General features: G+C 43.8%; 1 protein-coding gene across 2 annotated transcripts in view; it reads left to right on the forward strand.

Moving 5' to 3' along the window:
* The window catches only part of LOC110501052 (cGMP-inhibited 3',5'-cyclic phosphodiesterase 3A), a 72,960-nt gene that overhangs the window by 47,296 nt on the left and 11,771 nt on the right, over window positions 1-13,893 (forward strand). For both annotated transcript variants that reach the window (XM_036957576.2, XM_036957577.2), the window contains 4 exons: window positions 3,330-3,587; window positions 10,435-10,592; window positions 12,099-12,226; window positions 12,519-12,753. In XM_036957576.2, the coding sequence (XP_036813471.2) occupies window positions 3,330-3,587; window positions 10,435-10,592; window positions 12,099-12,226; window positions 12,519-12,753 (779 nt within the window). The remainder of the gene's footprint in view (window positions 1-3,329; window positions 3,588-10,434; window positions 10,593-12,098; window positions 12,227-12,518; window positions 12,754-13,893) is intronic.

Raw genomic sequence — 13,893 nt, forward strand, 5'->3', positions numbered from 1 at the left:
AACAGACACACACACACACACACACACACACACACACACACACACACAGCAACAGAAGCATGGTCACAAAGCGGGAGATGTTCCAGACAGCAATGATCAGTACTCTTAACAGTGTACTGTTATGATGTGTTAGTTTAGTCCAGTCTCCAGTGACTCCACCACTCTCTTACTCCAAGGGGCTCCTGAGTGGCGCAGCCATCTAAGGCACTGCATGTCAGTGCTAGAGGCGTTGCTACCGACCCTGGTTCGATCCCGGGCTGTATCACAACCCGGGCTGTGATCATGAGCCTCATAGGGGGGTGCACAATTGGCCCAGTGCAGTCTGGGTTAGGGAAGGGTTTGCGCTGTTAAATACATGTGTTTTATTTATTTGTTAACTACTGTGATCACTACTAGCTGGAGTGTATTATCCCCTTAAGAACAATACAGTGCTACGTTGACTAGAGTTGTTTTGTTTTCAACGTGGAAAGACACGGGAGGCCGTGCCATGTCGTGGCAATCATCGTTTCTTCAATCGCTTTGGTACTATATGTGGTTATTGTTCTAAATGCCAAAATGGTAGCACTTGTAGCGCAGCCCGTCTTGCATTCAAACCCTTTCATTGTGCGTTCATTTTGTTTGTCGACATCTTTCGTCACACCAGCACCGATTCAAAACGTGTTTTCTGTGAAATATAAACGAGCACATAGGATCCCTCACCAAAACACAGCATAATGATATCTTCTCAATGTAGTTATTTTTAACAACCAGTTCATCCAATAGCAAAAAAAATGACCCTTTGAATGTAGTATGTTACAGTACTGTAAATGAAAGTACATTACACTGTTTTCACATTAGGCAATACACTAGCACTCCCCATTATAGACTGAACATCACATTTCCAAAATGTATATCCCATGTGTGATCATTGAAGACATATATGTCGCAATGTTATCAAATGAAATATTTGATATTTATATTGATATTCATATTTAGCAGGCGTTAGTTGGCATCAAGTCGTCTTGAGCATTTGGCCGTAGGTTCTCATCGAAATCACAGTAAATATCCTCATTGTTTATGCACCTGGGGATAAACCTTTTGGCATGGCGAATCCAAGCCTGACATACTGTAGGTCTGAATTGATATCATTCCATTCCTCATTCATGGGGCGGCAGGTAGCCTAGTGGTTAGAGCGTTCTGCCCCTGAACAAGGCAGTTAACCCATTGTTCCTTGATAGGCCATCATTGTAACTAAGAATTTGTTCTTAACTGTTTTGCCTAGTTAAATAAGGAGGGTGGTAGACTCATGGGGATGGCATGTAGTGGTCCTGTACGTGGCTCAGTTCATTCACTAACAACACCATAATTGTTTGTTCAATTCCCAATGGCGTCACATACCAAAATGTGTGGACTGTTGTCAATTTGGGTAAAACTGTCTGCTACGTAAATGGTATATATTACAGTACTGCATTAGCCAATGCAATTTTATTAAAGCATGCTATCTATACTTTGGATACATGTTTACTGTATAGGAGATACAACTTTTTTTCTTGTTTTGGACTTTCTGGATGATTTGTAAAGTGGTATTGGGTTGATGTTGTATTACTACACTGTAGGAGCTAGAAACACCGAGCGTTTCGCTGCACCTACTGCAATCTGCTAGTCTGTGTATGTGACCAATAAACTGTGGTTGGATTTGTTACATCCAGCACATCGCTGATCTTATTAGTGTTTACTTTGAAGTCGAATCCTAGTCATCATCATAGCAGTACATTTGAGTATGTATCATACTTGTTTCTACTAAACATACATTTTCATTATGTAGTTCTCAATGTCTGCAGTAAGAATCTGCGCTCACAAATGCCCTGCCATTTGCAGAATGTTTCAGAGATCTCAAATTACCATGTGTGTATTTCATCAAATGCCCGCAGTCAAACAACCAATAATAATGCGGAACTTTGGTTCTTATCCCGTGTTTGGTCCAGACTGCGTTCTCAACTACAGTGAACCGCACCGCGAATTGAATCGGGACCAAGACAACCCTTTTGGAGTGAACCACGGTGCGTTGTTTAGTGCGCTGGATAGAGTGTGGATAGTGCTCACACCAGTCCAAATGAACCAAACTAAGATATATATTTTTTTTAAGTTTAAAACACATCAATCCAATTTGGTGTGAAAGCCCCTTAAGTAATAGTAAAATGTATTTTAACAAAAGAGAAGAGTGTGTGCGTGCGTGTGTGTGTGTGTGTGTCTCAGAACACACAGCTGTATGGATTCGTATGGAGTTGTCTTGGATAAGATTAGCTGCTTCCATGCTTAGAGACTAAACAATGTCAGCTGCTCTTCCATCATCTTAATACAAGATCTACAGTATCTAAATATTATTTTTACTAGTGCTAGCACCAGTGTGGTAGCCTGGCTTTTGGTCTGAACGTTCTATGCCTTTTCTTTATATGTGTCTCTGTGTGTTGAGCAGTAGTTTTGTATTGAGCTATAGCTGTCTTTTTTAGTTCCGGCTTTACACTGGCAAGATCCCACCTCCACGGACTCCAAAATGGATAACGTGTTGCAGACGCAAAGACATCCCATTGAAGAGCAGTGTCCTGCTGTGAAACTGTCTCCCCGACATGGCTTCCTGTCTGCTTTAATGTCAGATATCAGAGTGGATGCATCTGGCTGCCAAAACATAGAGGCCCCTGTCACAAACATCTTGTTTAGTGTGTGTGTGACCCACAGAAGCTAGTCTGTTGCCACAGCAACCACTAGCCTGACTATTCTATCATGACCTTGCCAATACCCAGTTTTCAATGGGAGCTGGAGTGACACAGACGCACGCGCACACACACACTGTCCTGGGATATGTATGGGATGAATGTGGATTCCAAGGAATGGCAGGATGAATCACAAAGATTGAGACAGCCTTCCTCCTTACCCACTGGTTGTGTTTTCTCTGACACTCTTAGAGATTCAATTAATTAAAGGAGGATATCATGTCCCCTCCTTCTCCCCTTACTCCCTTTCATATCCCCCCCCCCTCTCTCTTAAACTCATTGTTGGCCCTCTCTGTCTCTCCTCCTCTGCAATCTCCCCCTCCCCACACACAGGTACAGTACGTATCAGGGCAGAGGCAGAATCGGTGTGCGTCAGCATGCGGTGACGTCTGCCTAGCATAGTGATAGCGTCACCTTTGCACCGCGTCAGCTTTCCTGAACAGGAGATGCGCCAACTGACTCTCTTTCACCATCTTTCTCTCCTCTACACTCCCTTGCTTCTTGTCCCTTCTCCTTCCCCCCCTCTCTCTCCACCCCCACCACCCCCCTCTCTCCCTCTCTCCTTCTCTCTTCCTCAAGTCGTCGGGTACCGGTGTGGTGGTGGACATAGCGGTGATGGGGGAAGCCCATGGATTGATCTCAGACCTGCTGGCAGACCCCTCTCTGCCCCCCAACACCTGCAGTTCCCTGCGGGCTGTCAGTAACCTGCTCAGTACCCAGATCAGTTTGCAGCCGCTGCACCGGCCTCGAATCAACCCTCTGCAGGCACTCAGCGACACACACACCTGCTCCGACTCCGAGGACTGGCCAGAGAGAGAGAAACTGGCCATCCCAAAGGTAAAGGCTACTGTACTTTTATAGACATGTGTACGTATGTACGCATACACACATACATACACAGGTTTTGTGCGTGCATGAAAAATCTGTACATTTTTCATTCTGCCGATTTTAATTAACTACATTTTCAATGAGAACGCCTTGAATGTTAATATTTTCTGTTAGTTAGCACTTCTCTCTCTCTCTCTCACACACACACACACACACACACACACACACACACACAGTCCTCTCAACCTCGTCCACACACATACATCCCCATTTCACCTCCCCATGCTGGACAGACCCTATCATGTAGTGAGCATTGACAGACATTCCCACAGAAAGCTTTTAATGTTTTACAAGGCCAGCACTTCAAAATGCATGCAGGCACTTAGTGCAGAGGTGAGACTAAATAAAGCGTGTGTGATGCTATGCAGGATACCCAGAGAAGCTTAAACAGCCTCATTGAACTCTTTATGGATTCCACTGATGTAGTTAGAGTTATGTAGGCTGTAGCTAGGGCCCAGTTTTTCGTTGTTTTCAGGTCAGGGAAAAACATTGGGCTCGTGGCATGGCTCATAGACATCCAAGCATTGCACTAGTCATTGTGGCTAGTCAACTATGAACATCGTTATAATGCACAGTGTATGCTGTGTATTAGAGGTGGGCCGATTAGGAGTTTTCAACGCCGATACCGATACCGGTTATTGGAGGACCAAAAAAAGCCGATACCGATTACTCGGCCGATATTTATGCATATATTTGTAATACTGACAATTACAACAATACTGAATGAACAATGAACACTTTTATTTTAACTTAATATAATACATAAATAAAATCTATTTAGTCTCAAATAAATAATGAAACATGTTCAATTTGGTTTAAATAATGCAAAAACACAGTGTTGGAGAAGAAAGTAAAAGTGCAGTATGTGCCAAGTTAAATAAATGTTTAAGTTCCTTGCTCAGAACATGAGAACATATGAAAGCTGGTGGTTCCTTTTAACATGAGTCTTCATTATTCCCAGTTAAGAAGTTTTAGGTTGTAGTTATTACAGGAATTATGACGAGTCGAATATTTCACTCTATACCATTTGTATTTCATATACTTTTGACTATTGGAAGTTCTTATAGGTACTTTAGTGTTGCCAGCCTAATCTCGGGAGTTGATAGGCTTGAAGTCATAAACATCGCTGTCCAGACTGCTCTATCAAACATCAAATCATAGACTTAATAATAACATGATAAACACAGAAATACAAGCCTTTGGTCATTAATATGGTCAAATCCGGAAACTATCATTTCGAAAAAGCAAAATGTTTATTCTTTCAGTGAAATACGGAACCGTATTTTATCAAACGGGTGGCAACCCTAAGTCTAAATAGTTCTGTTATATTGCACAACCTTCAATGTTGTGTCAGAATTATGTAAAATCCTGGCAAATTAGGCGGTTCAAACTGTTGCATATACCGGGACTCTGCTTGCGTTGAACGCAAGAGAAGTGACACAATTTCCCTAGTTAATAATGCCTGCTAACATGAATGTCTTTTAACTAAATATGCAGATTTAAAATACAAAAAAATACTTCTGTGTATTGATTCTAAGAAAGGAATTGATGTTTATGGTTAGGTACATTTGTGCAACGATGGTACTTTTTTCGCAAGTGCGCTTTTGTTAAATCATCACCCATTTGGCGAAGTTGAAGTAGGCTGTGATTTGATGATAAATTAACAGGCACCGCATTGGTTATATGCAACACAGGACAAGCTAGTTAACCTAGTAATATCATCAACCATGTGTAGTTAACTAGTGATTATGTGAAGATTGATAGATTTTTTTATGAAATAAGTTTAATGCTAGCTAGCAACTTAACTTGACTGCCACGCCGTTTCCTCGCCGATTGCAATGTAATCGGCCATAATCGGAGCCAAAAAGGCCGATTATCGATTGTTGTGAAAACTTGAAATCGGCCCTAATTAATCGCTCATGCCGATTAATCGCTCGACCTCTACTGTGTACCCATTAAATTACATCTCTGGGGTCATTATATCATAACAGCCAGGTCTTTACAGACAAATAGCTCGTTATATCACGTGTATCGGTCCCCAAACCCTTACCCTACTCCCTATAACTGCTACCCACGCCTATGTTTAGCAGTCTAGACCCCACTACCCCTTAACCCCTCTGTCTCATCTCACCATCTACTGTATCTGATACTGTAGCGCTCTACTCTCCTAGCTAGACTGTTGACCACATTTCTGGTCTCCACTCACTCTGTGAATTAAAGGTGACATTCTGTCTGTTTCTGAGTACAGACAAACACCACTGAGAGCATCTGGTTCCTGAGCTGCTGCTGTTTTATCTGGGTTTCTCCACAGCTGTGTCAACACAGTCTATCTGAATAAAACAGTGTCCGTCCAACTTAAGTGTCCGTCTCCCCCCCCCCCCCCCCTTTCTCTCTGATGGTTAAAAGTAATCAAAACACAATTTAGAGAAGGTCGTAGTGAGGAGGTGAGGCCCTTACATCTGCTACCCAGTACACTGCCCCTTTACTTCCTTACTTCTCCCCTCTGATCAGAAAACGGGTTTGTTTTTGGGGATGTCTGGTTGTGCAGTTCCATCTCTGTTTCTTGTATAAAAGCCGTCTTCGACGTCGTGAAGCTCGGTCTGCTAGACGAAACACTTTCTGAAATTCCAGAGAAGAGATGTGCTACTCCGGAATATTGGAGTTTTCTTTTTTTGGATACCCCTTCTGAGTGTGTGGGTGTGTGTGTGTGTGAGTGTGTGGGGGGGGGGGGGGGGGGGGGGGGGTTGTTAACTCAGTCTAAGGGCCTGAGACAGAGAGAGACTTGCTAAATGCAGTGTGTACCTCTGATGATAATGGTGTTAGATTAGAGAAGTTATTTAAGCTTGAATTCTCCCCAAAACCTTTTCCTCTGACAAATGCAGCCAAACCAATGTTTTGTATTAGACTGTAGTGAAAAACAGCATCCCAGGCGTATATCTCAATGGCATAATATGGAAAATGTCACCTGAAATGGATGAATTGTATTAAATATACTGAACAGAAATATAAACGCAACATATAATGTGTTGGTTGCACTTTGTGCTGGGGACAATAAAAGGCCACTCTAAAATGTGCAGTTTTGTCTCACAACACAATGCCACAGATGTCTCAAGTTTTGAGGGAGTATGCAATTGGCATGCTGACTACAGGAATGTCCACCAGAGCTGTTGCCAGAGAGTGTAATGTTAATTTCTCTACCATAAGCCGCTTCCAACATTGTTTTTAGAGAATTTGGCAGTACCTCCAACTGACCTCACAACCATGCCAGCCCAGGACCTCTACATCCGGATTCACCTGCGGGGTCATCTGAGACCAGCCACTCGTACAGCTGATGAAACTCAGGAGTAGTTCTGTCTGTAATAATGCCCTTTTGTGGGGAAAAAGTCATTCTGATTGGCTGGGCCTGGCTCCCTAGTGGGTGGACCTGGCTTCCAAGGGGATGGGCCTTTGCCCTCCCAGGCCCACCCATGGCTGTGCCTCTGCCCACTTATGTGACATCCATAGATTATGGCCTAATGAATTGATTTCAATTGACTGATTTCCAAATATGAACTGTACCTCAGTAAAATAGTTGAAACTGTTGTACTGTGCGTTTATATTTTTGTTCAATATAGTTTAATTTACTAGAACCTTATGCATAGCAAAGTAGTATTGCCATGCTTTTAGACCCAGATAGATTTCAGAATAGATTCAATGAGGTAATGTTTAGAGCCTATTAGACACAAACCAGGGCTGATATGAGGAAGTGGGCCTGACCCTGATAGGACGAGACTTGACCCCTCCCCCTTGGCTGTGACACAGACTGTCTTTGTGAGTAACTGGAAGAGACATGGCTCACCTCGATAGCATCAGACATCTGGACCTCTGTAACCCTTTAAATCCTGCTCGGAGACGCTGAGTCTGTGAGCCAATCACACTGTGTCCATCTCACCATCAGGTCATGTAAATGTCATAAGGACGACAATGACTGTACTCATGTTATAACCAATGGAAATACTAATCCATGGTCCTGAGAGAGAGGCTTTAGAAAGAGTAGGGTGACAAGGCTGTCCCGGGAGGCACAGGGTGTGTGTGTTTCAGATGGATTAATATGCTGGGAGGCACACACACACACACACACACATACATACATACATACATACAGTTGAAGTCGGAGGTTAGGACATCTACTTTGTGCACGACACAAATTATTTTTTCCAACAATTGTTGACAGACAGATTATATCACTTATAATTCACTGTATCACAATTCCAGTGACCATTGTTATGTTTGGAGGGAAAAGGGGAGGCTTACTACAAGAGTTTAAATGTATTTGGCTAAGGTGTATGTAAACTTACGACTTCAACTGTACAGTTTTTCACAATTCCTGACATTTAATCCAAATAAAAATTCCCTGTTTTAGGTCAGTTAGGATCACCACTTTATTTTAAGAATGTGAAAATGTCAGAATAATAGGAGAGAAGGATTTATTTCAGCTTTTATTTCTTTCATCACATTCCCAGTGTGTCAGAAGTTTACATACACTCAATTAATATTTGGTAGCATTGTCTTTAAATTGTTTAACTTGGGTCAAATGTTCCGGGTAGCCTTCCACAAGCTTCCCTCAATAAGTTGTGTGAATTTTGGCCCATTCCTCCTGACAAAGCTGGTGTAAATGAGTCACGTAGGCCTCCTTGCTCGCACACGCGTTTTCAGTTCTGCCCACACATTTTCTATAGGATTGAGGTCAGGGCTTTGTGATGGACACCCCAATACCTTGACTTTGGTGTCCTTAAGCCATTTTGCGACAACTTTGGAAGTATTCTTGGGGTCATTGTCCATTTGGAAGACCCATTAGCGGCCAAGCTTTATCTTCCTGACTGATGTCTTGAGAAGTTGCTTCAATATATCCACATAATTTCCTACCTCATGATGCCATCTATTTTGTGAAGTGCACCAGTCCCTCCTGCAGCAAAGCACCCCCACAACATAATGCTGCCACCCCCATACTTCATGGTTGGGATGGTGTTCTTCGGCTTGTAAGCCTCCCCCTTTTCCTGCCAAACATAACAATGATCATTATGGCCAAACAGTTCTATTTTTGTTTCATCAGACCAGAGGACATTTCTCCAAAAATTACGATCTTTGTCCCCATGTGCAGTTGCAAACCGTAATCTGGCTTTTTATGGCGGTTTTGGAGCAGTGGCTTCTTCCTTGCTGAGCGGCCTTTCAAGATATGTCGATATAGGACTCGTTTTTACTGTGGATATAGATACTTTTGTACCTGTTTCCTCCAGCATCTTCACAAAGTCCTTTGCTGTTGTTCTGGGATTGATTTGCACTTTTCGCACCAAAGTACGTTCATCTCTAGGAGACAGAACGCATCTCCTTCCTGAGCGGTATGATGGCTGCGTGGTCCCATGGTGTTTATACTTGCGTACTATTCTTTGTACAGATGAACATGGTACCTTCAGGTGTTTGGAAATTGCTCCCAAGGATGAGCCAGACTTGTGGAGGTCTAAAATTGTTTTTCTGAGGTCTTGGCTGATTTATTTTGTTTTTCCCATGATGTCAAGCCAAGAGGCACTGAGTTTGAAGGTAGACCTTGAAATACCTCCACAGGTACACCTCCAATTGACTCAAATTATGCCAATTAGCCTATCAAAGCTTCTAAAGCCATGACATAATTTTCTGGAATTTTCCAAGCTGTTTAAATGCACAGTCAACTTAGTGTATATAAACTTCTGACCCACTGGAATAGTGATACAGTGAATTATAAGTGAAATAATCTCAGTAGACAATTGTTGGAAAAATGACTTGTGTCGTGCACAAAGTAGATGTCCTAACTGACTTGCCAAAACTATAGTTGGTTAACAAGACATTTGTGGAGTGTACATACATACACACACACACACACACACACACACACACACACACACTCTTCTCAACCTCGTCCACACACATCCCCACTTCACCTCCCCATGCTGGACAGACCCTATCATGTAGTGAGCATTGACAGACATTCCCACAGAAAGCTTTTAATGTTTTACAAGGCCAGCACTTCAAAATGCATGCAGGCACTTAGTGCAGAGGTGAGACTAAATAAGGGTGTGCACAGGGTGTGTGTGTTTCAGATGGATTAATATGCTGGGAGACACACACACACACACAGCCCAGGAAAGAGTGAAATATTAATGTTCCTGTCAGCAAGGCTTTTCTCTGGTTCTGTTCTCTCTCTCTTTAGTCAATGAACAATGGTGCTTTTATCCACTACTTTAAAACATATCTACCAAGTTATGGATACAATTAGTTTCATTAAGATTAAGTTAATACTATACTATACAGTATGCTTTGTATCATCACAAAATAAAATTCATTCAAACTAATCTCTCAAGCATGTGTTATGTTATTTGAACTGATAATAATGAATCATGCAGTCATTGGAAGATTTGACCTGGCACAGATTTGTTTTGCCAAATTTGACTGTGGTTGAAAAGTAACACTTTTCCGACCAAATGATTCTGAGGACATTCCTCCAGGTCTTCCATCTGTCACGTTCCCTTATCAACCGGAAAACCATCATCTGCCTACCTCAAATGTTCTTCTCCTTTCATAATGTCTGTACTGTAGTGGTTGACCTCTGGTCTCCCGTCCAGGATGTTGTCGGTGCAGAGTAGAGAATCAAATGTTTACAAGTAGATGCATTTTGCTACACCCGCAATAACATCTGCTAAATGTGTGTATGTGACCAATACCATTTGATTTGATTAGCTGTTCAGAGAGCTGGACCGAACCCACAACATTGTGTGTGTTATAGCGTCTGCGACGGAGCCTGCCTCCAGGCCTGCTGAGAAGGATCTCCTCTACATGGACCACCACCACCTCAGCTACAGGTCTTCCCACCATAGAACCAGGACCTGTACGCAGAGACCGCTCTGCCAGCATCAAACCCCTCCATGACAGTCCACCATGCAGGTATCATGCACTATCCTCTACTACCCTTTTCTCTCCATCTCCCTCTCTCCATCTCTCTCTCTCCCTCTCGCCATCTCTCCCTCTCTCCATCTCTCTCTCTCCCTCTCGCCATCTCTCTCCCTCTCTCTCTCACATTTCCTTCGTCTTTCCCTCTTTTTCTCCCTATCTCACTCTTAGTCAACCGCCATGCAGGTAGCAGCCCCTCTCCTCCTCGATAGACTCCCTCTCTCTCTCTCTCTCTCTCTCTCTCTCTCTGCTCGTCTTTATTTCTCTCCACATCCAGACGTCCGACTTGCTTCCTGCTGCTCGAGTAACTTCCCGTAGGGGTCATCCTGAGGCCAGCACAAGGCCCTCCCCAGCTGTAAACCCTCCTCCTTTACGGCCCGTCATAGTGAAATATTAGACCTATAATGCACGTGCAACACTGATATATTTTCTTAAGTGGTGAATGATGGATGGGTCATGTGGGAGTTTGAACTGGAGAACGTAGGATGTTCTATGTGTATGCCTGTCTTTGAAGGAGACTGTTTGTGGCTCCAGTCCTGTGGAGTGCTCCTCCAAGGCAGCTGGCCTTCATCTGTACAGAGACTGCGTTTTTAGCATCCAGCAGTCTGAACTGACCCTAGTCCTCTACTTCCTACCTTATACTCTCTAACCCCTACCTCATAGCACTTTGTAGATCCTAAAGGTTTGGATATGGGTAAGAAATATGCAGAATAAACCACCTAACCTGAGATGATAGGATTGTTTGAGACATACAGATGATAATGCACACCAGTTTTGTGATTCATTCCATTTCCACTCTGTGTCAGGCTCAGAACTGGCTGTACTCTCCGGGGACCAATCTTGTGTTGTTCTGGCCAAAACAACATCCCTTTTGCTGCTATTATTTATCATCTAAATTGTTCCTCTTTTTGAGATATTGGTTGAAGCTCAGAGTGTAACAGTTAATCCTGAAGTCAGATCGGTATCTGCAGACTTCAGTCTGGCTCTTTGGCGGCTTCCTGGAGACAAAACATTCTAGAATAAATGTCCCAGGGAGATTTTTATCCTGTATGTCAGAGCAGGATTAAAATACTGCTGGGGTCACCACCCAGTACACTCTCAGGAAAAAGGGTTCCTAAAGGGTTCTTCGGCTGTCCCCATAGCAGAACTCTTCTTGGTTCCAGGTAGAACCCTCTGTGGAAATGGTTCTACATGGAACACAAAAGGGTTATTCAAAGGGTTCTCCTATGGGGACAGTGGAAGAACCCTTTTAGGTTCTAGATAGCACCTTTTTTTTCTAAGAGTGGAGGGTTCATGTTGTGGAGGTGATTGTGTTATGGTAGTGTCTGATCTGCCACTCTTCAGGGACAATGGAAGTTGAATAGATGCTCTGTTTAATTGCGAAAAGCAACACGGTTCACCATAACAGCATTCAACAGACAGTGCAGACAGACTGTGGTTGTGGCATCCTGTGTGTTAGAGCATTGTGACTTACTGAGGTTTTGATATCCCGTTTTCCAGCATGGTGAACAGTGAGTCGTGGAACAGCTCTGTAATGCTCACCATCTCGAAGAGTCGCTCCATGTCTGCCTCCTACTCTGCTTCAGCCACCTCCAACCACCTCTACAACAGACGCATGACCAGACCAGGTGTGTGAGTGAGTGTGTGTAGACTTTGCGTGACAAACAGAGAGTGATATGTTTAGTCCATCAGAAGAGAACAGGTCATTTAGAATGATTCTAATGTTATGGGGCCATGTAAGAGATGCAAGAAATGGGTCAAACCATTCTCTGTCCATTCAGTGTGTGCCTGTGTCGGTGCATGTGTGCAAGTGTGTGGGCCGTATGTGCAATTTCTATTTTGTCTTTGTTTAAATCGTGATCTGATTTGTTACATTTAGTTGAACATGTTTCCCTCCTAATAACCCTGTTCTATCTCCAGGTTACCCCCCCTCCAATATATCTCCTCTGGCCTCTCCCTGCCACTCCCCTCCGGTCCAGGGGACCCCTGTCTCCAGCCCCACCACCAAGTCCTGCTCTGTGGACCTACCGGACCCTGCGGACAGCCAGGGAGAGAGGCCCGTGGACCGCCAGGCCCCACACAGAGCATTAACACACAGCATCAGTGCACCTAGCTCCACCACACCGCACTGGGGGCCACCATCTCTCTGCATCAGGTAGCACGTACACGTACTTACAGATATACACAACACAGACACTGCCCTTTTTGCTGTCACAAAGAGGTACAGAACATACACACAGAGAAAAGCTTGAATGTGGCATTCTTGCCCGTTACTTCACTGATCATTGGCAGCGCTGTCTAGAAGACACGGAAGCAGAGACTGAGGAAGTCGTGCATGTAGCTTTAAGCTCAGCCTCGCTGAGTCGGAGAAGAGACGTTGTTTAACGGCATCATGCTGCTTCATCGTCCTGTGTGTGTGTCTGTTCCGTGTGCATGTGTCTTACAAAGGGTGAGAGATGAGTAACCAGAGAGAGAGAGAGAGAGAGAGAGAGAGAGAGAGAGAGAGAGAGAGAGATCATCTGAGGCACATGGACTCACGCCAGAGAGAGATGGGTGAGACAGTCAAAGAGAGAGAGAGGGAGGGGGAGAGAGTCAAAGAAAGAAAGGAGGAGAGAGTCAAAGAGAGGGGGAGAGAGTCAAAGAAAGAGAGGGGGAGAGAGTCAAAGAAAGAAAGGGGGAGAGAGTCAAAGAAAGAGAGGGGGAAAGAGTCAAAGAAAGAGAGGGGAGAGAGTCAAAGAAAGAGAGGGGGAGAGAGTCAAAGAAAGAGAGGGTTAGAGAGTCAAAGAAAGAGGGTCAAAGAGAGAGAGGGGGGGGGGCGAGGCATATGGAGGGGGAGCGAGGCGCATGGACTCACACCAGAGAGAGAGATGAGACAGTCAAAAGAGAGAGAAATAGATAGAGACTTTCTCTGAGGCATATGGACTCACGCCAGAGAGACATGGGAAGGGAGTACTGCGGTGTATTCACTAGGAACCAAACGGAAACTAACAGGGAGGGACCTATTGTACCTGAACTTGTCCGATAGAAACTCTCATTTCCATTGTGAAACGTTTTGTTATGGTTTGCACGAGTGGATATGATCTGCTGAGAGAACTTGATGATAAAAAGATTGTGGGAGCTGTTTTGTTAGACCTCAGAGTGGCTTTTGACGTTACCGATGTCTAACAGAAGACAGAGGGTGTTCTTTAATGAAAGCCTCTCCAACATAATCTAGGTTGAATCAGGAATTCCCCAGGGCAGCTGTCTGGGCCCCTTACTTTTTTCAATCTTTACTAATGTCATGCCACTGGCTTTG

Source organism: Oncorhynchus mykiss, chromosome 21, assembly GCF_057628025.1.
Source record: "Oncorhynchus mykiss isolate SJ-2025 chromosome 21, ASM5762802v1, whole genome shotgun sequence".
Classification (NCBI taxonomy): domain Eukaryota; kingdom Metazoa; phylum Chordata; class Actinopteri; order Salmoniformes; family Salmonidae; genus Oncorhynchus; species Oncorhynchus mykiss.